Genomic DNA, 26,525 nt, shown 5'->3' with positions numbered 1-26,525 from the left:
CAGGGTTTGGTTAAGAGGAACTGGAGCAAGAATGACGTATCCGATCCATAGGAGGGGAATGGTGCAGCAAGCCGACACTTCGAACGGGGCTTACAGTGTAACTGGCGTCATGTGAAGGAACCCAGCGGGGGGCTCCACCGGCTGCGGTGTGATAGAGGAGTGAGGGGCCCACAGGGATTGGTTACCGGGCGGGGAAGCCATCACTATGATCCTCTGATCACCCATCCCATACGGCACCCTAGGGTGGGGCGTGGTAATGACAAAGGCGAGTTTTGATCTCAACAGCGTGATAGTCATGTTCTTGCAATAAGAACACGAACTATCCACAAAAGCTGCTTCAGCGTGCTGTAATCCCAAACACGTGATGCAACTAATGTGACCGTCAGAGGGGAACAGGGAACGACTGCTTTCAGAAACGCACGGGTGGAATGACATCTTGAAAAACACGCAAACGCACCCGTGTTGCTCTTTCAGGAAATGAAAAACTCTCACCAGTGCCGGAGCACACAGAATGATCATGGCAACACTGACAGGGATGGTGCAGCCTGTACCAGTGAAGCACTCACTTTCTTCCCTCAGTGGATGCAAAGCTTGCACGCCAATGTGTGCATTGGCTTGTTTTATCAATACTCGAAGATGACAGGCTCCCTGAGCGTGATCCCAATCAGTCGACACGTCGACCACGTCGAACGTGAGTGACTGAAAGGGAACAAACCATTTGTAGCATATTTAACAGGGGCTTTCCATGCTTATTATACCAGTGCCGTGTAGCACAACAAATGCCACAATGATGTTGCTTGGCTTTGTCAGACTGAGTCCAGAAAAAAAAGTGTTTATCGGTTAATTTGTTAATTCAGTTTTTCAAAGCATACTTGTGTATGTTGTATTGAGACTTATATGTTGAGACTTATATTGAGACTATGTTGTACTGAAATACTTACCTGTGTCACTAAACACTTTAACTTTGAATAAAATAAAGTAAGTGCAGAGACCTGTACAGGGCAAACTCCAGAAAACATAAGAGTTACACTACCGTAGTACCGTTCAAAAATTTGGTGTCTGTAAGATAATATAAGAGGTCTATATCTAGCAAGGCTACATCTATTTGATCAACAGTAGAGTAAAAACCGTAATGTTCTGAAATAGTATTACAATTTAAAATAACTCTATTTAAGTATATATTAAAATGTCATTTATTCCTGTAATGTAGAGCTGAATTTTCAGCATCATTACTCTAGTCTTCAGTGTCACATGATCCTTCAGAAATCATTCTGATATGATGATTTGGTGCTCAAGAAACATTTCTTATTATTATCAATAATTGAAAACAGTTGTTGAAAACAGTTGTGCTTCTTAACATTTTTGTGGAAACCAAGAAAAAAAATTCAAGACTCTTTGATGAATAAAATAGCAACATTTATTTTAAATAGAAATATTTTGTAACATTATAAAAGTCTTTACTGTCACTTTTGATCAGTTAAATGTGTCCTTGCTGAATAAAACTACTGATTTCTTTCAACAACAACAAAAATCTTATTGACCCCAAACCTTTAAACAGTAGTCTATGAGTAATTATGATTTATATGTGTTTCAGAGTTCAGTTATCTGTAGTTTTGGAGCCGACCTGGAGCTGTGAGTGTTTTCTGCACAAACCCACCTGGGGTCTCATTTATAAAACTGTGCGTAGGAACCTTACTAAAAGTGTACGTGCGCCCGAAAGCCAAAAATGACGTACGCAAAAAAATATTCAGACTTATAAAACCGTTCGTACGCCAGCACCTGCGCAGAATTCACTTTATAAATCCCAGTCAGCGGAAGATTGTGCGCACATGCGTCTCCACCCCGAAATAACCATATATGGAGCTTACAACGCCTAGTTTTACTATGCATATCCTCATCTGCATATCATTTGCATATGATCATTCATCCACGTGATAACGTTTAATGGTACAAGACACATTACATTAATAAAAATCATGTACTTGCCTATCCTTGTCTTGTTTTTGAATACATAAATCAAATAGTGTAAAATACATTTCATCTTTTCCACTGGCCGAATAGTATTCTTAATTGATTTATATTTTTGGAAACAGATAGGCCTTGGGCATTATTTGCACGAAACTATTTTCTCAGACAATATTGTATTATCTTGATAAGCAATTATCTCTGTGGTTAAAACATTAAAACACAGCACGCCACAGGAAAAAGTGTTCAAAAACATCGCATCCGCAACAAATATTTCTATTGATTGAATTCGAATATAAAAAATGTTGTAACTTCTCAGTAATGATTTCATGTTTAAGTGTTCTCCATTAATTTGAATGGCATATTTAATCTAAATGTTTATATCAGAAGTAAAACATAGTTTAAATCATTATTTTATTTATTTAAACTGTTATTTGCGTCAGTTTCACTAAACGGCTCAACGCGCTCGCTGGCGCGGACATTTAAGAAGGGATTTGCTTCAAGTGACAGGCTTGGTGAGTGAAATTATATTTGTATTATTATCTTGTATTTTTTCTTTAGATTTTCTGTCTAAAAGTGAAATGGTGCGCAGGTGCGCAAATTTTCCCGTCAAGTTTGTTTTTATAAATCACAACTTATGCGTCGGAAGTGGCGTACGCCTCTTTCAGGGCCTGTTTTGTGCGTACGCAACGGTTATAAATGAGGCCCCAGGTCAGGAAAAAATATATAAAATATGTTTTGAAAAATAATGAATGTGCTATGTATTCAGAGTGTAAGAAATAATAGTTTTTGTACTACTTTTTACTTAATGGTTACAGCACATTACATTTTTAGAGTCATTTTAAATATTTATTGACAATAAATGAATCTTTATTGATTGAATGAATCTAAATGATCTTCCCAGGTGTATATGTGAGTCATGGCTGGACTGGCCATTGGGCATACCGGGCATTTTCCCGGTGGGCCGACGTGCTTTTCGGGCCGATACATCTCATACTCATATACATATATATATATATATATATATATATTTTTTTTTTTTTTTTTTTTTTTTTTTTTTTTAACGGCCCATAAAATTTGTACATCGGCGGCCCATTCGTTTGGTTTTGTTTTGCTTAATTGGCGGCGCTGGGTTTGTGCCGGTGTAATGCATTGGTCCAAAAAAGGACCTTTCTGACCTTTTTCTTTCTGACAGACCAGCACATGAAACACGTAGATCAGCGGCCCATTGGTTCTTTTCTTGATTGACACTGGGCTGGCCCAATCACAACTTTAAACGAGTGAGCGAGCGCGCAGCAGTGTCAGTGTGTATCTGTCAAAATAGTCAGCGAGATGGAGAAGAAACGCAAGGAATGTGCAGAGAAATAGCGTGAAAAAATAGAACCAGGCCCTTAAAGCAGACGCTTTATGTGTCAAAATATATGTTTTCTGCCCTTCATCAGCTCCTGTGATGATGATGATACTGATGAGGATCAGGAGAGAGATGAGAGAGTTTAGAGCCTGCGGTAAGCAGAACTACTTTCAAAACACTTAGGCCATGTCATGAGTGTAGGAACCCATTACCCAGTTACAGATTATTTCCACATCTGCATAGTTGATGATTACCGCAATTCACTAGAAATCTAATGAGAGGCGTTTGTAAACCATGTTTTCCGCCAAAATAAAAGCTTGATGCAGTTTGCGTCAAAATAAAAGATCATGTGCTTATCTCTTTCAAGTATAGAAATTGGTACAAAACTAATTGTGAAAGTTTCCTTTATTTTTTAGTGCATTTGTTTTACAAAATATGGCAATTACTGTCATTTGATTAATATTATAACTATTAGTAGGTGTAATGTAAATAGACACTGTAACTAAAAGAGGTTTGAATATTTCTTTGTTTAATTTGCACACTGAATATGGGTTGGAGCTTTTAATTTTGAACTCTCAAAGTGCACCAGATTGATGAATTTAACATTAAAATGCACAAAATGTTCTCATGGGGGGCATGCCCCCGAACCCCCCTAGAAGGACCACAGTGGGTGGACAAAAATCCTGTAAGAAAAAATTGTATTGCTATGCTAATGCAGATTATAGCTTGTTTTAGGATTCACCACTGTGAAGTATAGTTCAACTGTATTAATAAATGTCAAATTTTTACTTATTTCATCTGTTAACTCTCACTCGTCCCTATACTCACTCATTACATGGCATTAGTGGTTTTAATGAATAGGAGTTGGTATGCATATAATTAAGGGCGTGCAAAGATGGGTGGTGTTTATGATCATAGTGGGCCGGTCTGGGCCAAAATGCCCGGGCCGATTTTTTGTCCCAGTCCAGCCCTGATGTGAGTGGAAGTGTGTCAGCTACTTAATGCACTTCCTGTGTCTCAACCACCATCAGCCAATAGGGGGCAATGATGTGAGGTTGAATTTCATTGGCTGAATACTAAAGCAAGATTCAGGCTCATTTACTACTGCTTCAAGGGGGTTTTACTGCATAATCAGTGTTGGGGGAAACGCATTACAAGTGCGGGTTGTAATCAAATTACTTTTTCAAGTATCTAATCAAGTAATGCACCACTTTTAAATTTACAATTTTCAAATAAGTAACGCAAGTTACTTTTATCTATACCATTTATTAACTGACAGTTACTATTGTTGAGCGAAATCAGGAGAAAGTGCAGAGGCTTGTGTGTTCTGTGTGAACATGATGCTTATTGACTTTAGATATACATTACATTTGGGTTTCTTTTTTACTACTGAAGTAAGAGTGTTGAACAGGAGTGAATTTGCATTTCCTTCAGCCTGAGGCTTATTCATGTTACTTTTGGTGAGAAAGAGCCTTTACATTAGCCAAAAATAAAATGTATTTATTGAAATACAAAAAAGCAAGCCTTGCCCAGGTGAGAAAAAGTAACGTAATGCATTACTTTCCTTAAAAAGTAACTAGGTAACACAATTAGTTACTTTTTTAGGGAGTATTGCAATATTGTAATTCGTTACATTTAAAAGTAACTTTACCCAACACTGTGCGTGATAGTTACAAAAGTTCAAAATATTTCCCATTTGGCATTTTATGCCAAAAATAGATAGCAGTGATGTTTAAATATAAGATTAATTAAAGTTACTGCACAATCAAAGTATTTGCAAATTCAAGAGCCTTCGATAGGCCACAAACAAAAATCACACAAAAAAGAAAAAAATGACAAATGCAGCCACAAATTACCAGCAATATCTCAGGCCTTAGCAGAAGTTGGGGGTGTTAGGTGTGTCTGAGAGTGATAGTGAGACAAACTTCCTCCTCATACGATGGTGAAAGAACATTGGCCAACCTCCACTTTAGAGGAAGAGAAGTGGCGCTGTGAGAGAAGAGAGGGCAGTTATCAAACACCACACCGTCCGTCTTCATGTTCTGCGTTAGTGTTCGCCTGTGAAAGGTGATGATTCTGACAGGGGTGGATGGACTAACTGCTGGATGACAACACGAACACGTCTCTTGTGAGCTGCTGGTTTATCAGTAGAGACTAGATGGAGGAGGCAGCAGAGACGGCACAGCTGAGGCAACCAAAAGTCCAGGGTGAGTTACAACAGACGTTGAGGGAAATGTGCTTTTGTTGTACCCAACCACAGCTTTAGGCTGCATATGTGTTATTTATTAGTTATCTTGCTCTCTTACTTTGGATATGCGTGCTTGTGTGTTTGGGTTGCATGCAATGTTCAGTGCATGATCAGAGCACTTCCTGTCTTTTTCAGTTTGCCTTTGTGCAAAAGTTGCATCTCAAGGAAGTTTTCATGTACACAGCATTTTTTTATTTTTTTTGTTTTATTTTTTTTGGACAAATGTACAAAATTACTGCATCGTATTGTTTCTTTCTACATGTAAAATAAAAAAAAAGGTAAATGTTAAAAAAAAAAAAAAAATGAACCCAAGATTTTATTTTTGGTATGGTGTTTTGGGAAGTTTTTTGTTAATTTACTTTATTTTATTTTTTCATTTAGAAATTCTCATAAATACATCAAATGTATACCTTTAATGAGCCCAGGATGTGGAAATAAACAACCTAAATAAGACCTCAGTGGGAGGAAGTCACATGCACTGGTTTCAAGCAATTTGTAAGAGCTGCAGTTCTTCTCGTTTCTATCACATTGAGTATCACGTGACATTTAACAATATCATTTTTGCAATTGGTATCAGAATTAGAATGTAACATTCTATGTAACAACTAACAGCATAACGTGCCAACTGACAGTGTAACCGCAGTGCCATCTTTGAGAGGCCTTTGACTTCCGGTGGGTGATTTTTATCAAGCAAAATGAAGATGAACAAAAAAAAAAATACAATCTTAATCCATACAGTTGAACTAATCTCTTCATCAAAAACAAGTCCTTATTGTCCCTGTAGCAGATCATGTTAAAAAAAACCTATGCAGGATGTGGTTGACCTAAATGGTGCATGTCACAGAGAGAAAGAGAGATTGACGGTGATGCTTTCTTTGTTACAAGAGTGGCACATTGCAAGTTTCGAGCCATATCTACAGCATTATGTGCATTCAAGGCTTCAGAGAGTCCATGAGTAAAAAGCATGTCTAAACTTCAAATGATCTGAATCGATGCCGTAATTTACCTGTGCTTTCAAATATCAAAAGAAATGATCTGTCCAAGGTGATGTATAAATACTTTATTTTAATGTTTTTGTACAAGTGAACATGAGTCTGGCTCACTCTTGCTGCTTTCTCTTTACTGTTTCTGGCACAAAACATTTGTGTCAACTTCAGTAGTGTGACTTCCTGTCTTAATGTCAAATGCACATTTCCCGGTGCCATTAATTGTCATTACTCTAGCTTCAGGTTCCAGTTCCTGCAAGCCTTCACGCAAATGTTCATGTACTTTAACCACAATCAAAACCCTTTTTCACAAAGAAGTGTATTGTCATGCTTTATCTTGTTTTATTTGGCACTGTCCATGTTACACACATTATATATCACATTACATTCTAAGTATTTCAAAAGTAATAATACAAATAATACCAAAACCAATGAACAGAGGTTTGTATTAAAAACCTTTTTGGTTACATTTATTTGGTTACACTTTATTTTAAGGTGTTCTTGTTTCAGTGTAATTAAGTACTGAGTAATATGAATTAACTACATGTACTTACTATAGGGTTAGAGCAGGATTAGGACTTGGTTGAGGGTTAGTTGCATGTAATTATGCATCATTTACTGTTATTACTATGGTACATGTAACATATGTAACAAGAACACTGTAAAATAAAGTGTAACCCTTTATTTTAAGGTGACGTAGTTACATTGTACTTACTCAAATAAGTACTGTGGGATATACTTACTATAGAGTTAGGGTTTGGTTTAGGTTTAGTTACTTGTAATTATGCATAATTTACTGTTATTGTAATAGTAAGCACATGTTGTAACGTGTAAGTAGGTCACCTTAAAAAAAAGTGTAACACTTTTTTTTTTTAGAATCAGATTTTCATTGAAAAAAATCACACGTGGCATCATCACATTTCCTTCTGTTTCAGATGATGGTACCCCAGTCCGTCACTCAGAAATCAAGCGTTACAGTGAGATATTTCGAGATTTTGATGCCAGTTTGGATCTGTCATTAACATGCTCGTACGTAGACCTTCTGTGAAATTCCAGTCTTGAAAATAAAGGTTCCAAAGGGGGGATTTCACAGCGATGCCATAGAAAAACCATTTTGGTTTCCAGTGAACTGCTCTTAAAAGAAAAAGAAAAAAATCTTAGTGTGAAGGACTTTTAATTATCTAAAGAACCATCTTTCACTATAAAGAACCTTTAGTCCAATTGAAAGATTCCGTGGATGTTAAAAGTTTCTGATGGAACCATCAATGCCAATAAAGAACCTTTATTTTTAAGAAATATAAAACAGTTTGAATGCTTTAGCTCTGTGAGAACCACCATGTTTCATTTTTAATATTGTTGTGTCTGCTGATTTGATTTCTCAGGACTGTGGATGAGCTTCTACAAGAACCAGACTCACTGTCTTTAACAGACACCTCGGCAGACACCACACTGAACGCCGATCTGGACGATATTACAGTGAGACATGATTGATGATTATTATGTTCCCACTCTTTTTCCTCACATACTCATACTCATATCTCTTGATACTTTTGGGTTTAACAATCTCTCTCAAGCAAGAACGCGTTACAGCGAATATTAAAAGCTGCATGTTTTCCAGGGTGAAGATGCGGAGTCGTTGAAGATCTGCCGTGAAGAGGAGGAAAAGGATGGAGGCGTATCTGGTAAATCTTTTTAACATCTTTGTGTATGAGTGTTTGTTTGCTGGACATTTGGAGGAAGACTAACAAGGGTGGAGGACTAATGAGATTTGTGATAGACACATTGTTTGTGCTGCTCACATAATTATTAGAATGAATATCTTACATCCAGCCATATTCGTATTGAACCCTATGAAGACATATTCTTCTGTCCATTCTCTGAGATATCTGAGAGGAGCAAAGCAAAGCAAGAGTGACTGATCAGACTCGGAGGCATCGTGTCACGCCACTAAATCTCTCTTCTTTAACCTGCAACTGTTTACGTGTAATTAGCCACATGGACTAATGGCCCCTTGCTAACAAGATTAGCACCGGACGGGGGTTAGAGAGCAGATTAAATCGGCAGACAGCTGCTCTCTGTTTTTCCCACTGATCCATCTCTCCAAGAACTACATAGGTTTGAAAGAATGTTAGCATTAGAACTGTAATATTTATATAAAGCTGGATTCGGAAAAAAAAATTAGGTATAAAATATAAATTATAAAGAAGGGATGAGTAACCGAAGATGAGATGAGATATATTTTGACTAGGTAATAGCTATACTGAATTTATATATATATATATATATAGTGATGTCACCTTTCCATGGGTGCTAACTTAGTAAAACCTGCCTGCTCTATGAGTATGTAGCTGTTTGCTAGCTGAGATTAGGGATTACGCTAACACTCAGAGTTTAAATAAAACATCCACATGGTGACCTATCGAAGGCAATCTCTTGGCTTGTACTCACAAAACACGTCATCTTCCTTTACGTACACCTTGAGACAGACTTCAGTATCAACAATTAATTCCTATGCAGTCTTAGCCTAGTTCTCTAACCCCCACTGTGAGCAATCTGATCAGCCAAATGGACTGACTAAGCAGAGACATTTCATGAATTACCTGGAGAAAACTGTGAGTTTAATGTTTTGTATCCTATTAAATATCCTATTAAATCATATGTATTCATTTTAGATTCACCAGTTTGGGTGGGATAATCTAACAAAAATGGTCCATATTTCACTCCAATTTCAAAAGACAGTAGTATGAAAAGTAAAAGAAATTATATTTTGAAATATTCATGACCACAATGCAAAAAATTAAATGTTTCTTTTTTTAATCAAAATAACTGAAATTTATGCCAAGTACTACAATGTTAAATAACAGTAGTAATAATTGACTCTACAAATGAAATAATGTATGATTATTTCGCATCACGGTAATGAGAATTACATTTTTTGTGCATCACGGTAATGAGAATTATATTTTTTCTCTATATCACAGTAATGAGAATGAGATATGTTTTAGCATTACGGTAATGAGAATGAGATTTTACATCACGTTGATAATACGATTTTCACAGCATCACAGTAATGGGTATTACTTTTTTCCCTCTACATCTTGGTAATGAGAATGACATTTTTTCACATCACTGTAAAGTTATTGTATTACATTGTCACAAAACAGAAACATTTGTTTTACAATATATCTTTTAATATACTTTATTAATTTTGGGGTGAAATATGACCTGGGTATGTTCTTGCCATGAGATTCACCTGTGTGTACAATTGTGCTGGGAAAATCGTTAACAATATGTGTGACGGTAACGTCAAGCTAAATTTAATGAGAGAGAGTGTGTTTAAAAGACCGTAAAGTAATGATGAGATATCTATATCCTTATACCAGGAAGTCAACCCCACCCTAATCTAAAGACCATCACTATACAGTCTGCTACTGTCCTGGATTATTTCCCCTCCCCTCTGTGCCAAAAGTGAACACACGCACACGCACACACACATACACATATGCTTTAACATGACAAGCCAAGAAGTACGGCAGGATGGAAGTGGGATAGTGGCAGTCCAACAGATTCAGGTTTTTAGTTCTGATCTTTTGATCAGATCAGATTTTTAGCATTTAATGCACAGGGAGGAGACAGCAGACAGAGGGAGGGTGAGCAGTCTCGGAAATCCTCACACACACTCACTGCTGAGTCCCAAAGCCTTTTGGACAATACTGAGCGAGCCCAGGAGCTCCCTATACAAGCATTTTGCATGGATATTGAATTACCAATCCGGAATATTGTGCTGGAGGGTCACAGGGATTTGACTTTTCGACATAGATGTTATGATTCTGTGCTCGTTTCCGACACCTTTATTAGACTTTTAGAGAATAATGTCTTTCAACATTGTTTTTAACAATTACGTTGCTTTTTTTGTGTCTGTGTTATGATGGGCATGTACTGCAACTCAGCATTTTCCAAAGCTTTGCCTTTACATCCTTTGAAGATACGGGAGATTTATCCTCTGAGTAATGAGTGACAGCCAACAGAATTGTTAAGGCTGGTTGAGGACAAGCCTCTGTTAGTCCCGAGCGGGGTTTAGTTTACATAGAGTAAGGCATGCACCCGAACCGTTGATGCTGATGTCTTCCGCCTCAGCCCAGGATGCCGACCTGACCCTGTGTCGCTGCGAGGGTGGCGTGGAGCTCACCCTTCAGTACGCCAAAATGTGGTGCCGTTATGCCAAAGACCTGCTGACCTGGATGGACAAAAGAATCAGCCTGGGTGAGTGTTTTAAATGTAGTCTTTGATTACACAGAGTCACATAGAGGAACACACATCCAACTGTCAGATAAATATAGAAAACTAGCATTTAGACTCATGTTTTTTAATGTGCTGACATATTATGTTTAGGCTGGATTTGTTTGCTAGTAATTATAGATCGTTTCTGCCTGGAAGAGAAGCCGAGGGACCTCTTCCAGGAAATAGCATGAGAATATAAAATTGGATCTCTGATAGAAAATGACTTGTGTTGAACAACACCTGTAATAGGATGAAGTAACCTTTAACACGTCATCATCTCGCACAGCGCCCTCTAGTGGAAGGTTACTGATAGGTTACCCTTCGTGGAAAAGAAATACACTTCAGTATATACTTCTAAAAAGAGTACTTACAACAGAAATAATATGCTTTAAAACAATATACTTAAGTACAAACTTAATGTAATGTTTTTGGACAATCATTTGCATGTTATTTACAATTAAATGAAAATGTATTCTAGTATTTATATGAAATGCAATTCTCCTTCTGTTTTTTTCACCCACTGAAGTTGAATTTAAATACATTTTCATATGTCATTTTATATTTACATTAACTTTACATTTATCTTTTAAAAAAAAAATTTTTTTTTTAAATGTGGTTAAATTATCCTGCCAAATGTACTGACATTCGAATGTACTGACATTTATGGTAAACTAAGATATACTTAAATGTTATTTCTATTTAAATGTGTATGTCACGTATTTACTTTTTTTAATTACGCAATTACGCATTTGCAATGAAGTAGAAATTTACCATATCAAAATATGTGCACAACAAAAGATTATTAGCTTTTAAAACTTTTATTAGCAAGTAAAGCTTTTCATTTGGCAAAGTATACTCTTTAAAAGAGTACTTAAGTGTGTTAAGAAACACAGTCATGAAGAGGTATGTATGATAAATGGCTAGAGCAAAAAGAGACTGAATATATAACAGGCAATGCCAGACATCAATAGCCTAATAATGAATTAACAGAAGAGGGAAGCATACAGTACATTCCCCGGTGTGGTATTCCTGGAATTGGTGATGATGAATATCCTATTTTCCATTGAGCTGTAATGCTAATGGGTTATGGCCCGATAAAGTTGTCACCTAATATCCGCTCACTGTTGTACTATTGATATTTTGAAGCACTTTGTTGTGTGTCCATCAATACAGATGCAAACTATTTCTATCAGTCAATCGTATTTTCCTTCTGGTGTTTTGCTTATTAACCTCTTTCATCTACATGTATGTCAATATCAGCAAATATTCAGAATTTGGCATAATAGACACCATTATGATTCTGAGCAATATATGATTATGAAAATCATAAATGATTATTTGTTTGCAGAGCAAGAGTTTGCAAAGAGTATTATGAGAGCGGCAGATGCAGCCAAGTCATGTGTTGCTCAACAGGTAAAAGTGTGTGTGTGTGTGTGTGTGTGTGTTTGTGTGTGTGTGTGTGTTTGTGTGTGTGTGTGTGTGTGTGTGTGTGTGTGTGTGTGTGTGTGTGTGTGTGTGTGTGTGAGAGAGAGAGTGCAAAACATGTAATGAGAGTTTATACAGCTATTGGCACTTTTGGTCATGTGGACTTCTATAAAACTCTTTTAAAACACTTTTCAAAATCTAATTGGTTTATTAATTTCTCTATTGACAATATTCAGCCGTATACATTCATTGCTTGAGAATTCAGTAGCATTTTTGTATATTTTTTTTCATGAAAATCATGAACATTGGATAACATCCATAGCATTCTGTGATGAAAATAATGCTGGTAGAAATTACATTTTAAAACGTTTGGGAATAAAATGGCTGACTGACTCCATTGTCTTGCTACGGTTAATTTCATAGATAGCGTTTTAAATACACACAATTAAATAATATATGACAGTTTTGCATAATTTGATAAAATAACAGCTGGATAGATTTTTATGCTAGAATTTGAGAAGTCTAATATAAGATAAGCTAAGCTTAATACAAAATCTATACTTAAAAGTAACAAAATAAATAATTAATATAACCTTAAATGGGCTATAGAATTCAGAAACTTTCGTTATTAGTGACACCTGTGGCCGTTAAGTGAACTGCAGCCAGCAAGGCTATTGCTCTTGCTCTAACCATGGCTCGAACTTGTGCACTTATTTCACACGTGAATGTGATTCAAGGCCCTGATAAACTCACGGTGAAGTTCTTTATCATTCCTCTTCGTTTAGAAGTAAAAAAATTAAATAAATAAAAAGTTGTAAAATTTGCAGAGATATACAAGTCTATGGTTAACAAGCCGATTCCCGCCGCCGTACACTCTGCTGAGAGCGACGTTTAGATGTACATGTAAATATGTGCTTTCCTCTTAATAACAAATTAAACAAAGCTCTGTTAAGAAAGCAGCTGTCAAAGAAGCATCTGATCATGTGGATATGTTTGCACAAGCTCTACAATTCACAGGCAACGTCTACAGATGAGGTAGGCCTAATTAAAATGACACCGAGGGCCCTTTCTTACACCTGGCGCAATGCAGCGCCAAGCGCAATGCAAGTTTTTTGCTAGTTTCACTTTCAGTCCGACGCAGTTATCATTTTCATGTCCTGCGCCACGTTGTTTGAATAGCAAATGCATTTGCGCCCATTTGTGCGCCCATGGGTGTGCTGGTCTGAAAACGAGGTGCGTTCTGGCGCATTGTTGGCACAATTTGGAGGCAACAGAAATAGACTGCACCATTGACCAACTGAAACCTGGTCTAAAATCAATGGCGTAATATATATATATATAATTTTTTGTTGTTGTTGTGATTTAAAGAGCGCCCAATTTATACTTCTGCGTCGAACTCACGCCGTAGCTACGTCGTAGGCTGTGTGTAGCGCGCATACCCTTCGGCGTACCCTGACGTGCACCTCTCCAAAAATGTAACAACGCGTCAACTCTACGCAGACGCAAGTGCTGTGATTGGTCTGCTAGGACCGCTCCCTCGGGTTTCACATGTTCCCTCTGCGCGCGTCAACGCGGACAACGACGCAGAAGTATAAAGCCTGTTTTATACTTCTGCGTCGGACCTACGCCGGAGCCTTTACGCTGTAGGCAACGCGTTGGTTTTCATTTATACTTCTGCGTCGTTGTCCGTGTTGACGCGCAATTACACTTGCAGAGGGAGCATGTGAAACCCGAGGGAGGGGTTCTAGCAGACCAATCACAGCGCTTATGTCCGCGTGGAGTTGACGCGTTGTTACATTTTTGGAGAGGTGCACGTCAGGATACGCCGAAGGGTACGCGCGCTACACACAGCCTACGACGTAGCTACGGCGTGAGTTCGACGCAGAAGTATAAAACAGGCTTAAATGAAAACCAACGCGTTGCCTACAGCCTAGAGGCTCCGGCGCAGGTCCGACGCAGAAGTATAAATCAGCCTTTAGTAATGTGCGCCTATAGGCGGGTCTGCAACGCGCGTACACTCTGCTCATTAAACACACAGGGATGCACAGCAGCACACAAACATGCCTAATGTTTAAAATAAAAGGAATACAATGTAAAAGATTATTATTGTGTACATAAAGATATGGTGGAATCCGGCATGCCCCGTAGATGGTCTGCTTGCGCACTTTTACCTCGCGCACGAGCAGAATTGGTCTTTCCACTATCAAATTCCGTCATGTAAATAGCGAATCTGCCATGGCGCGAGCGCAAATGCCATTTAAAGGGAATTGGAGATGAGACTCTGATTGGTTTAACGCACGTAAATTACAAAACACACCCATTACTCATGAAGAAAATAGGGACAACCCTTTTAGACCATCCCTGGCGCGCCGACCATTTTTCCCGTCGTTAAACTAGCAAAAGTGGATTCGGACACGCCATAAGTGAACTTGCGCCGTGTGCTTTAGACCATGCGCTTAGATCGTTAAAATAGGGCCCTGACTGTTATGATGGTTTGATAAAGTACGTATATTGAGACCATAATCTATATCTGACTATAGTTGAATAAATCCCTTTTCTTTGCATGGCACATTGACGTTACAGTACAAAATGGCTCTCTTACGACATTATCCTGCACAATGTATGCTCGCGCGTGTAAACATCACATCCTTTGGCTTTCACAGACAACCTAGGAAGTCTGGGACAGTCTTGTTTGATCATTTTCGTTACAAGCTGTTCACGCATTGGCAATAAAATGCAATTAATACATGAAAATTCTTACATATAGCCCCTTTAACTTGTATAACTTCATGAATAAATAGTGTATAACCGTAACTTAAGCAGTTAATATATATATATATATATATATATATATATATATATATATATATATATATATATATATACATATATATAGTTTTATACATCTAATAATTCATGTTTTATGATTAATTTTTATACTGAAATCTAAGCTAAGGTTTTACAAGATCTATACATAAAGGTTTCAAAAATAAATAATGAAGTCAAGGTAAAATGCTTGTATAAAAATAAAACTGAATAAAAGAGCAGTCCTTGGGACTAATCCAGAAGTTACCAAACACCCTAATGCAACTATTCTGTTGCATAAGGAACATGTTGTTTACTGTCAGCCCACTTTTTAATGCTCTTAAATCTGTTTGGACACTCTCCACAGGACATGATGCCTCTGCAGTATATCTACACCCAGGCCCTGGAACATGATCTCAAAAGCAGCTCCTCAGCCAAACACACTGCTGAACTCATACAACAGCGCTGCTACCAGGTGCACAAACACCCATCTGATCAATGTTTATGACAAACGCAAGAAATCTGAAACATATAACATGTGACGTGTGGGGTTTAACTATCTATCTATCTATCCCAAAGGCTCTCTCGGCCAAGAAGAACGAAATCGACAAGTGGCGACGGGAATTCAAAGAGCAGTGGTCAAAAGAACAGAAGAGGATGGTCAGTTCTTAGTGCTGAGGTTGATACTGTATGTGTATTCATTAATTTATCAGTCCAGTAATGTGACATATATTTTGATGATCAGAATGATGCTGTGTCAGCGCTGAAGAGGGCTCGACAGCAATACCAGCAGCGCTGTGAGGATCTGGAGAAGGCCAAAGCCATGACGGCCAAAGCTGAAGAGGAGACCGGGGGTTACAAGACCCTGGACAAGAGGAGGAAGTCCAGAGATGACGCCCAAACTAAGGTCATCCCGAGTATATGGCTCATTCTATAGTTTAACATGAACAAAAAAGGACAAAAACAATATGCTTTCGCAACAACATTACTATTGTGTTTAGTTTAAACGTTTCATCAGTTTAACAAATCTGCTAGTCACCAAGTTTAATCATTAAAAACAGTCTTGACATTAAAAGGGAAAGTATGTTTTCCCTGGTGAATTTGTCAAAAGGTTATTTTGTCTATTCTGCCTTATGAACAGTGATTGTTATAAAAGATTTTGAAGAATCACATTTTTTTGCAGATATCCATGTGATATTTAAGTTGCAGGGGGTTGTTTGGATAGTAACATAGTTGAAAGAACGTTTGAAGACCTAAAAAATTCATTATAATTTAATTATTAAATAATGTACACGTTTTTAAGAAAAATAATTTTAACTTCATTTAAAGGAAATTAAACTTTAAACTACATTTTCTACAGCATTTAGATTTAGGAAATACATTTTATATAGATAATGTTGACTTTACACATTTTTTATTTAATATATTAAACTTGAGACCGACTCACTTTAAAAATTGACACTGCAAAACCTGTAATTTAAGGGATATTTAGACAATTTCAAGCAAACTACTACAGAGGGTGCACAAAAAATTGTGTGAGATTATAATATGCTTTCCATTAATAAAATATGTTAGTTCTGAAAAATACTATTATCAACAGTGCACATGAAATGTACCCTAAACATTTCAGTGAGATTATAAAGGAGTATTTCTTGTTTTAATAGTGCAGATAACCAAAAGTATAAATATGTGTCATGTTAATTATCTCTTCTGGAAGATATTTATTATCACTGTGCTTTGCTACCGTGTAGGTTACAGAGACTGAGATAATGTACAAGCAGTGTGTGTGTGACGCAAACAACCATCAAAGAGAGCTGGAGAATGTGAAGCGCAAAATCATCGTCCACATCCGCAAGCTCATCTGTCAAGGAGACAATGTGCTGAAAGAGGTGGGTTCACCAGCCTTTAGAGACAGTTTGGGAGGCGAAAAGGCGAAAAGTAAATATTTACACATGAAGGAGAAACTTTAGGTCGATCAGATCACAAGTAGACGAGGGAGAAACATTCCTGTTTACAACTGGTGTTTTAATCTGTCTCTTTTGTCCACTTTGACCACTTCTGTCCTGATTTCTTAGAGGGGAGGGTCTATGATGAGGGTAAATTTATAGGCTTTTTCAGATCTTTTAAACTAATAGATGAAATAATCTCGAGCACGTAAAAACACATGGAGAGCAGTAGGTTTCGTTTATGTTCTGACAGCTGCAAGACCAGCCGAACACTGAGTGTGTGTTAGAAATCAGGAATGGTGAGAGAACATCGTGCTTGGTATGTTTTTCGTCTTTAAATCAAACTCGGGTCTTCAGCCGACAAAGTTTAACTCCCATCTGGCTAGTGCACTTCCTATAATGTTTACATATTCGGTCAGTAGGCGGAGAGCAGGCGTCTTTTGTGGCCACATGAGCGTTTACATTACGAAAGCAATCCGGTCGAATGTGTTTTCGACTACCTCTGGAAGTGTTTGAAAGTGGACAAGCTCAAAACATTTTAGACCCTGTTTACATCTGTAGTTAGCATCGTCCACGTGTGATCCGATCAACCAAAACACATCTTAACACCAGGTGTAAACAGGGCCATACTTTACTTAGAGTGAAGGGAAGGTCTGCTATATCCAGTGAAAGTCTATCAATCATCAAAAAACAAAAATGCAATAAGAAGCAGAGTATAGCATAGAGAGTGGGCATACAAGTAACCACTCAGAATTCCCTAGCATCCACAAAACACCCTAGCAATTGCATAGCGATGACTTTTGCGTCGGCTAGCACTAGTCATCAAATGTTCAGCGTATCTAGTTTACACTTATATTTGTATATTCATCCATGGCTTCTCGATCAAAGTCTCTGTCTTATTCCTCTGTCAGGCAACGGTGAACATGTTCTTTTACCAGCGGCAGCAGACTGAGATGGTTCCTCTGGGCTACCAGAACCTGGAGCTGACCTGCAGGCCCTTTGAGCCGGGTGAACCCTACCTGCAGTACATCCTGGGAAAGAACATGCCCGACCATCCTCTCCAGAACTTCACATTCCAGGAGTTCATCCCCCAAAGCAGGAGGTGAGGGCACACAAGAATAACTTGTAACATGCAGGTCAGGAAGTCAGAAAGATTTTTTTTTTTTTTTTTTAAGTAATTAATACTTTTATTCAGCAAGGATGCATTAAACCACTCAGAAGTGACAGTAAGATATTTATAATGTTATAAAAGAGTTCAGATTAATATTTTGAACTTTCTATTCACAAAAAGAAAAATCCTGATACATCAGTTTCCACAAAAATATGAAGCAGCACAGCAAGTATTATACAATAATGCGGAGACGTGTTTTTGTCTGTTCTTTTTGTTTGAGATTTGCTGTTTTTAATTGTAACAGAGATCAGCTTCACTTTTTATAAATGTATGAATCAGTTGCTAAATCCCACTGATGTTTATTGTGAACAGAACTGAATTGCCTGTAATAGCTCAAGCATTTCTGTCTCAATACTTCTGCAGTCAACTAAAGCTAATTTACGTGTGTGAACAACTAAACTAGCAACCGCCTCATTTGAGTTGAATTTCTGTATACCCAATTTTCACAGATCCTCACCAACAGGTCGACGTAAACAAAGCACTGCTACAAGTTACCTGCAAGATTCATATGCGCTACCAGATGATCTGAGACACAGCAGCAGTTTAGTAGATGGACGTACGTCTGATTTCCGTCATAAACTTTCTTGAATTTAACCCGTCCAGCTGAAGTGCAACTGAAAATTGTCATGTGATTTATTGATGTACAGGACGGCCTGGTCACAGTGACCGAGACAGCACAGGAGGAAGTCTTGAATCGCTGTCCAGTCCAGGTAGAAAAAATCTCTTGCAACATTTTATTACTGTCCTATCTAGATGTTGTAAATAAGTGAATGATATCTCTCCTCTCCGAAGCTCATGGGAGCCGTAAGCTGCCCAAGGCCTCCTCCACAGGAACCATGTCTTCAGATGATCTTGATGAGAAAGACCCTCTGCAAGAAGCAGGTATATTTGACACTTTCTGCATTTCAATGGCAGACACTGCAGTTGTTGACATTTTTTTCATCTGTGTGCAGAGAGCGAAGAGGGTTTATCTGATAGCAACGGAATGACGTGTAAACTGCGAACTGCATCGCGTGCCGCTTTGACCCACAGACTGAGAAAAATGAAGAGCAAGATGGTCAAGTGTAAGCAATGTGACAACTACATCCTGGTCAACGGGATTGAGTGTGAGGAGGTGAGTGTCAGATAAGGGCCCATGGCTTTTAGTTAGCGTATCCGAGTGAAACCGCTTCTCGAACAAGAAAAAAATGTAGGACGGGTCTTGATTTTGTTTAAGGGAATTGGTTGTGAATGGTTGTGGTTTGTTACCACAAAAAAATCAATTTCTCTATGAATAAGAAAAATGAATAGAATTGTGCTTTATTGTTCACTTAAGTAAAGCAATTAACTCCTGGTGAACTGATCCTATAAAGAAGTGTGCTGTAAGTATGAAAGTGACAGTTAAAGGGATATTTAATAAAAATTATGTCATTAATTACTCACCCTCATGTCGTTTCAACCTTTGACCTTCGTTCATCATCGGAACACAAATTAAGATATTTTTGATGAAATCTGAGAGGTTTCTGAACCAGTCATTGGCAGCAACATCATTGCAACTTTCAAGGTCCAGAAAGGTAGTAAAGACATCGTTAAAATAGTCCATGTGACTACAGTGGTTCAGTCTTAATGTTATGAAGCGACGCTTTCCCCCCCACCCAAAATAACGACTTTATTCAACAATCTCTTCTCTTCCACGTCATTCTCCTACACTGTTAACAGTGCAATGCTTCCTGGTTCTTCATCAAAACGTCAGCTCACTATTGGCCAGCTGCTGTATCAGCATGTGTTGTGGTTCTCACGTGACCAGCGTCGGCCAATAGTGAGCCAACATTCTGACGTATAACCTGGAAGTGCTGCACTGTTTACACTACGCGAATAGCGTAGGAGAATGATGTGGAAGAGAAGAGATTGTTGAATAAAGTCATTATTTTGGGGGGGGGGTTAGAGCAAAAAAAGTATTCTCGTCGCTTCATAACATTAAGATTGAACCACTGTAGTCACATGGACTATTTTAACACTGTCTTTACTACCTTTCTGGGCCTTGAAAGTTGCAATGACGTTGCTGCCTATGGCCTAACCTCTCGTATGTCATCAAAACGATCTTCATTTGTGTTCCGAAGATGAACGGAGGTCTTACGGGGAGTAATTAATGACCGAATTTTTATTTTTAGGTGAACTATCCCTTTAAATGACTGGTTAGTAAAAGAATGAACATGGCAGACTGACTGTTGCTCCTCTCTTGCCAGTGTGGCCTTGCAGTCCACAGGAAGTGCCTGGAGGTTTGCCAGCTGGAGTGTGAGCACAGGAGGGGCTTCATCTTTGGGATGGAGATCTCCCTGCTGCCCAAAGAGAGCCAAGACTGTGTGCCCTTCGTTGTCTTGCGTTGCACTGAAGAGATTGAGAGCAGGGCTCTCGGAGTCCAGGTAGGAATAAAGCAAAAACACTGATCTTGTGAAAATGTCTTAAAAGAGACAGACAAGAAATTTGACTAGTTTACTCACTCCTACACCGATCTGTATTTTTAATGCTTGCTAAGGCAACTTTTAAGTTTTAAGGCTGGAATAAATTACGCAGCTTTTAAAATCCGAAAAGATTTTAAAACACTAGACTTGCCGACTTTGGAAATGGTTACAGAGGTTCTGAACTCATAAAACAGAAACATGTGCCTCATTGCTAGGAGACATGTGACAAATGAAAATAATATATGTTTTAAAATCGGCTCAAAATATCAAACATGTTTGGTATCCTCTGACTGGATGGAACATCCCCAATCTGCAGACTGACAGACTGTAAATCAGGGTTAAAATCTGAGTTAAAGTTGTGTAGTGTATTCCGGGTAAAGATTTACCACAGACTTGAATGAAACCTCAAATGATTGGGGCAAGTTGTCGGCTGGCATCATGGCAGACATTTATGGACAAGCAAACAATCAAATTTTGTTCTGAAGATAAAATAATCTAGTTGTGTTCCCTCTCTTGTTCTTGTCTCTGTATATAGGGAGTGTACAGAATCAGTGGATCCAAACCTCGCATTCTAAAGTTATGTCAGGCCTTTGAAATCCAGAAAGACCAAGTTGACCTTAGTGACCTCTCACCGCATGACATCACCTCCGTACTCAAGCACTTCTTCAAAGAGGTAAAAAAGGATTCTTGAGTAAAGTTCACATTTTTAAAGTGAGTTCAAGTAAAACAAATATCTAGTCTTAAATGGAGCACAACAGAGCTCGCCCAATTTTTCAGTAGCCTTGTTTCCGGAAGTATTTTTCCCCATTAATTTTTCCCATGGGGATTTTTTAAAAAGTCTTTGTTATAGAGTTATAAGCCATGAACAAAACCAACCAGCTACAAGGTGAATTCACAACATTACAAACTTTGATTTGAAGCAAAAAAGATGTATTTAAAAAGACAAAATTACAATACTGTGAAACTATAATCCCATGAAGCATTGCGAATGACATAAGCTAAAATATTACGAATTCAAAACTATTGATCTAAAGATTTATATTTTGTATGTTGACACAGTATGTTTTACATTTATTGCAAAATATGCGATTTGCTGATTCTCTGATTATTTGATATTTTTCTGCAGAATCATGGGTAATGTAGTTTTTCGCCAGTTTAAATAATCCCAGTTTTCTTTAATGGTTTATTGTTTAAAATGAATTAGCTATAGAGAAAATGAATGGGATTTTTACTACCCGCACCCGACTGTTACACTCTATTTACAGTAATCTTCTCATTCCTTGAAACATATTTTGGGATTAATCCCCTCATGTGGTCAACACCCCGTTCTTCCTCTTTCACAGCTTCCAGAGCCGTTACTCACCTTTGACCTTTACAACGACTTTATCAACGTGGGTAAGGAGATTCAGAGGCTTAGTGAAAAGGATCATGTTGCCGAGACTTCTGGGATTGTGGCGAGTATTGTGGTCAAACTCCGAGAGCTTACTAGTCGATTGCCTCTGTGTAACTACAAAACAGTGCAGCACATAACTGCCCACTTGAACAGGTACCATACTGTCTGAAATTACATTCAAGCTCATCTAAATGACGTAGTTCGCTACTAATACATCACTTTCTTCTCTTCAGAGTGGCAGAACAATATGAAGACAACAAAATGTCTCCAGGAAACCTGGGCATCGTGTTTGGCCCCACGCTCCTGCGGCCCCTGGTGTCAGGGGACGTGTCGATGATCGCTCTCCTGGAAACCAGCTATCAGGCTCTTCTCGTGGAGTTCATGATCTCACACTATGACGAAGTATTCGGTTCCCCAACAAGATCAAGCACACCTCCGCCACCGCCTCCCACAGCACCCCTCCCAGACACCCCACCAAGAGCTTCATGTCCCGTCTCTCCTGCCAGCAGTTCCTCACAGGACCCTGGAGCCGCGTCCAGAGAACGTCCACGCTCACTGGAGGTAGGCAATAAGAACATGACTTCACACAATCAGTAGCTCCACGCTTACACCGTGTTCTAACCAGATGCGTTGCGTTGCGAGACGCAGTTTGTTTGTGGATGCTAGACACGACACGGCTACCGGACGCGTCAAAATCAATCAAATGTCACAGCCAATCAGAACAGCGTGTGGGTGCGTTTTCTCTCTCTCTCTCTCTCTCTCTCTCAGCAAGTGCACTTAAAATCGGCATGCAATGGAAGTTGCGCTAAATTGTGCATTATTTACTAGTTGAACGCAATTCATGGTGGAATCAACGTCTCTAGTTGACGGTAAATGTTCAAAAAATTAAATAAAAACCTAAAAAAGCTAATCTTACCTTATGTGCAATCTTTGCTCTTCATTTTCTAGAATTGGTACAATGTTTTTGTGTAGTTAATTAAGAGAAGGTTCACCGCCTTCTTGCTCTGATGAAAATGACTTGAACACACCTGATGTCGTAAATACGAACTTCCCAGGAGGACTTGAACGCACCAAGTGTTGTGTTGTTCTATTCAAGTGAAACGGTTTCTTGAACAAGAAAAATGTAGGGCGCGACTTGATTTTGTCCGTGGTGAATTGATTGGATGGTTGTGGTTTGCTATTGGTGGATCTCATGTGAGTGACAGGTTGCAACCGCCCTCACGCCAGTAAACGCATCATCAGAGAAGAGAATAAATGAGCTGCAAGAGGGAGAAGTTGTTATTTTGAGATAGGAGAGCACATGCATTAAAAAAATATATATGTGCACTGATAAATCATTTACAATAAATACTGCAATATAAGAATTGCCCATTTTGATTTCATGGTGACTTTAACTTGCAACCAAATTGATAATAAATATTAAACCATTTTAAAATCATTAAAAATGCATACCGAGTGACTGAAACCATCTTTGTCGTATAATACACTTGTTTGTTCACATTGAGTTCACACTTTTAACATACTTTTTACCTTTAGTTTATTTTCAAGATCTGAGTTGAATTATCCATCACTTTCAGACAGTACCCAGCAAGCAATAGCCGTCATTTCACCGGCTATTTCACCATTCTAGACAAAATAAACTTGAATTTGGTTACATGTTGTTTTTGCCAAAATAACTTGCGAGATGTATGATATTCCATAATGTAAGCAAAGTCAACAGCAATTGCAAGGTGTTTTGGTTTCATTTCTTTGACATGTTCTATGCAAACCCTGTGCATCTATTCTTGGGCTATGGTTAGACCAATATTCACTGACAGCCCAAATTTTGCCTTGTTTTAGCCGAGACGTCAGGGCTGTTTTTGGACGGTTATTAGACGTCTTTTAAATGCAAAATTGCGTGCTGGGGTATTGCTATAAAAGTCACGCAAAATGATATTCAAACGCACATTAGACGCTTTTAAGATTATATAAAGCACATTATCAGTCATAGTTTCTATGTTGTGGTTCCAGCCGCAACGTCGCAGAAATAGAAACCGTTTCTATCGTTCATTGCGTATCGCCGTCGCGGCTGGTTAGAACAAAAACTCTTAAAAGATAGCTGTGTGTTGCGGCGTCGCATCTGGTTAGGACACTGTGTAGGTCAAATAAACAGTCCGACTGTTGTCATGATGATGCTAAAAGCTCACCTCAGGTGGACGTGCTCGTGCGGTCGGAAGAGTTCTTGATCTGCTTGAGCCGCTATTGCTCTGCTTGGGCCTGAATTGTCCCGCCGTGCCCGTGGAAAGGCCTGGAGGGATTAAACGCTTCTGTGAAGATTACTTCTGCTTGCCTGTGTGCTTGTGCTTATGTCAGAGTCTTACCTCTGTCGCAAGGTGCTTTTAGTCAGTGCCGAGGCTCCTCAGCAACTACAGAAAAGCCTGGAGGATGGTATTAGCTATTAGCTGAGTCTCCTCTAATTAGAACAGTTTAACTTATTGATTAGCAAGTTTTCCACAGGTTTAGACTGTTTTAGTAGGCTTCTCACACTTAGCGCTGGACTAACACATTTAATATTGCTAACTAACTAACTGGCAGATATATATAATATTATAATAAATCCTATATAAGGTTTTTTCATGAAAACATCATGTCTCTTAAGCTCACCAAGGCTGCATTTATTTGATCAAAATACAGTAAAAAACAGTATAATATTATTACAATTTAAAATAACTGTTTTATATGTGAATATATATTTAAATGTAATTTATTTCTGTGATCAAAGCTGGATTTTCAGCATCATTACTCCAGTCTTCAGTCACATGATCCTTCAGAAATCATTCTAATATGATGATTTGCTGCTCAAGAAACATTAATTATTATCAATTTTGAAAACAGTTGTACTGATTGATATTTTCGGGGAAACATAATCTTTTTTCAATTTAATGCATTGTTTCTGAATAAAACTCTTAATTACATTAAAAAAATACCTCTTTAAATCTCACTGACCCAAACTTTTAAACGATACCTGTGTAACCAGTTTACATTATAAATCTTTTAAATGTGTCACTGACACTTTATCTACAATATAATACTACAATATGACAGTAATTTAAACATCTAAATGATCCATTAGTCAACTTATATTCAGAATTTCTATCATTTTAACAGAATCGCACTATCAAGAGAGACTCAAGCGAGGGTTATATTTCTGACAAGTCATCATCCAATGAAGCAATGGACCAGCTGAGCCCAGAAGCCAATGAGAGAGCAGGTAGGCGGGCTTTAAAAGACATTCAAATTCAATACCAGCTGGCTGCTTGCGCAAACTTTTTGCTCTGTGTTTCTGTGGCGTTTCCGATCCTTTTTCTTCCTGTTGTCATAAGCAAACAAGTGATTTTTTTGTTAGTCTAAAGGATATGGAAATACATTTTTAAAGCATTTTGATTAATACAAAATCACATTTTTTAATTATATTGTTGTGAATAAACGTGTGATTTTGTTCTGTGCATCTTCCAGTCCTGGCTATGAGGCCGACAGCGTCTCCTCAGGGGCATCTGGAGCAGGCTGCAGAAAGTCAACTACAAACTCAGTCGAGGGGTCACTTCAGCAGGCAGCCGGTCAAGTACAACAGACAGGGTTCGGCAGGAGCACAATTAAGCAAAGCAGACTCTCAGTCGCGGGACGAGGACAATTCTGGGAGCGGGGAAGGACTTGTGCCAGGAAGTGCAGACAGCAGCCGCAGCTCCTCTCCTGAGCCCGAGACCCCCATAACAACTCACTCTCGATTACACGAGACCCCTGGCCCGCAGAGTAACACTGGATGCACCCCTGGCAGTCAGACTGCACCTCACACAGGGGTGACAAGGACAGTATCGGATGAGGGGGTTAAAGCAGTAGCTTCTTCATTCAAAGAACATGTGGGCCAAATGGCCAAACAAAATACCAACCAATCGAACAACACCCTGGGGGGGAGAGAGCGCCTGATCCGATCCTTGAGGAGGCGTCCGACGGAGGAGAGAACGGCACAGAAGGTCCTGTCCGGACTGAGGCTAAAGCGCAGTGATTCAGGGAAGACCGAGCAGCTCCATTTTGTTTGACACTGACTGAAGCAGACTGATGGGGTTCCTTAAATTCACCGGGATAAATCCCATTTTGTGCTGTGCCCATTTTGCACAGTATTTTAGTAGGCTACACGCTGTACATTTTTAGTTTCCCTGCTTTGTGGTGTATGACGTACAGTGTAGTTAAATCACAGTACAGATAGTTTCCACTCTCACTGGAAATTTGGCACAGATTTACCTGTGTTTATTTGTTATTCATAGACAGCCTGTCTTATATAGATGTATGATGCTGAAACATGACTCCTTTGGGATGAACATGCAATATATGGAAACAACAACAACAAACTGGCTTGTTTTTTTGTTTTGCTTTTTCAGATTCTTTAAAACCGACATTCGACAATGCATTTACTGACATTCTTCAAAATATCTTCTTTTGTGTTCATTAGAAGAACGTTTTATTATTATCATCAGTG

General features: G+C 38.5%; 1 protein-coding gene across 2 annotated transcripts; it reads left to right on the top strand.

Annotated features, from left to right (window-relative positions):
- The first annotated feature begins 5,259 nt into the window (after nucleotides 1-5,259).
- On the top strand, nucleotides 5,260-26,397 carry gmip (GEM interacting protein). Of its 2 annotated transcripts, XM_084116245.1 has the most exons (21): nucleotides 5,260-5,523; nucleotides 7,486-7,579; nucleotides 7,933-8,026; nucleotides 8,169-8,232; nucleotides 10,688-10,813; nucleotides 12,180-12,244; nucleotides 15,429-15,536; nucleotides 15,641-15,721; nucleotides 15,807-15,968; nucleotides 16,813-16,950; nucleotides 17,919-18,109; nucleotides 18,628-18,734; nucleotides 18,826-18,888; nucleotides 18,971-19,060; nucleotides 19,132-19,292; nucleotides 20,404-20,580; nucleotides 21,155-21,292; nucleotides 21,963-22,165; nucleotides 22,246-22,573; nucleotides 25,160-25,262; nucleotides 25,508-26,397. In XM_084116245.1, exons 1-21 carry the CDS (start codon nucleotides 5,475-5,477, stop codon nucleotides 26,086-26,088), a joined length of 3,123 nt encoding a protein of 1,040 aa, XP_083972371.1. In that variant the 5' UTR covers nucleotides 5,260-5,474; the 3' UTR covers nucleotides 26,089-26,397. The 2 variants fall into 2 exon arrangements, with proteins under 2 accessions (XP_083972371.1, XP_083972372.1); XM_084116246.1 differs by lacking the exon at nucleotides 25,160-25,262 and having other exon boundaries at nucleotides 5,266-5,523.
- The last annotated feature ends 128 nt before the right edge of the window (nucleotides 26,398-26,525 follow it).

The sequence above is a fragment of the Abramis brama genome, assembly GCF_963993115.1.
Source record: "Abramis brama genome assembly, chromosome: 1".
NCBI classification, from domain to species: Eukaryota; Metazoa; Chordata; class Actinopteri; order Cypriniformes; family Leuciscidae; genus Abramis; species Abramis brama.
Note: the sequence above shows the minus strand (reverse complement) of the source record. Positions and strands in the feature narration are given on the sequence as shown.

Coding starts and splice junctions, on each gene's coding strand:
- gmip (XM_084116245.1), top strand. CDS start 5,475: ATGGAGGAGGCAGCAGAGACGGCACAGCTGAGGCAACCAAAAGTCCAG. Junction 8,027..8,168: donor CCGATCTGGACGATATTACA/GTGAGACATGAT, acceptor CATGTTTTCCAG/GGTGAAGATGCGGAGTCGTT. Junction 18,889..18,970: donor TGAATCGCTGTCCAGTCCAG/GTAGAAAAAATC, acceptor TCCTCTCCGAAG/CTCATGGGAGCCGTAAGCTG.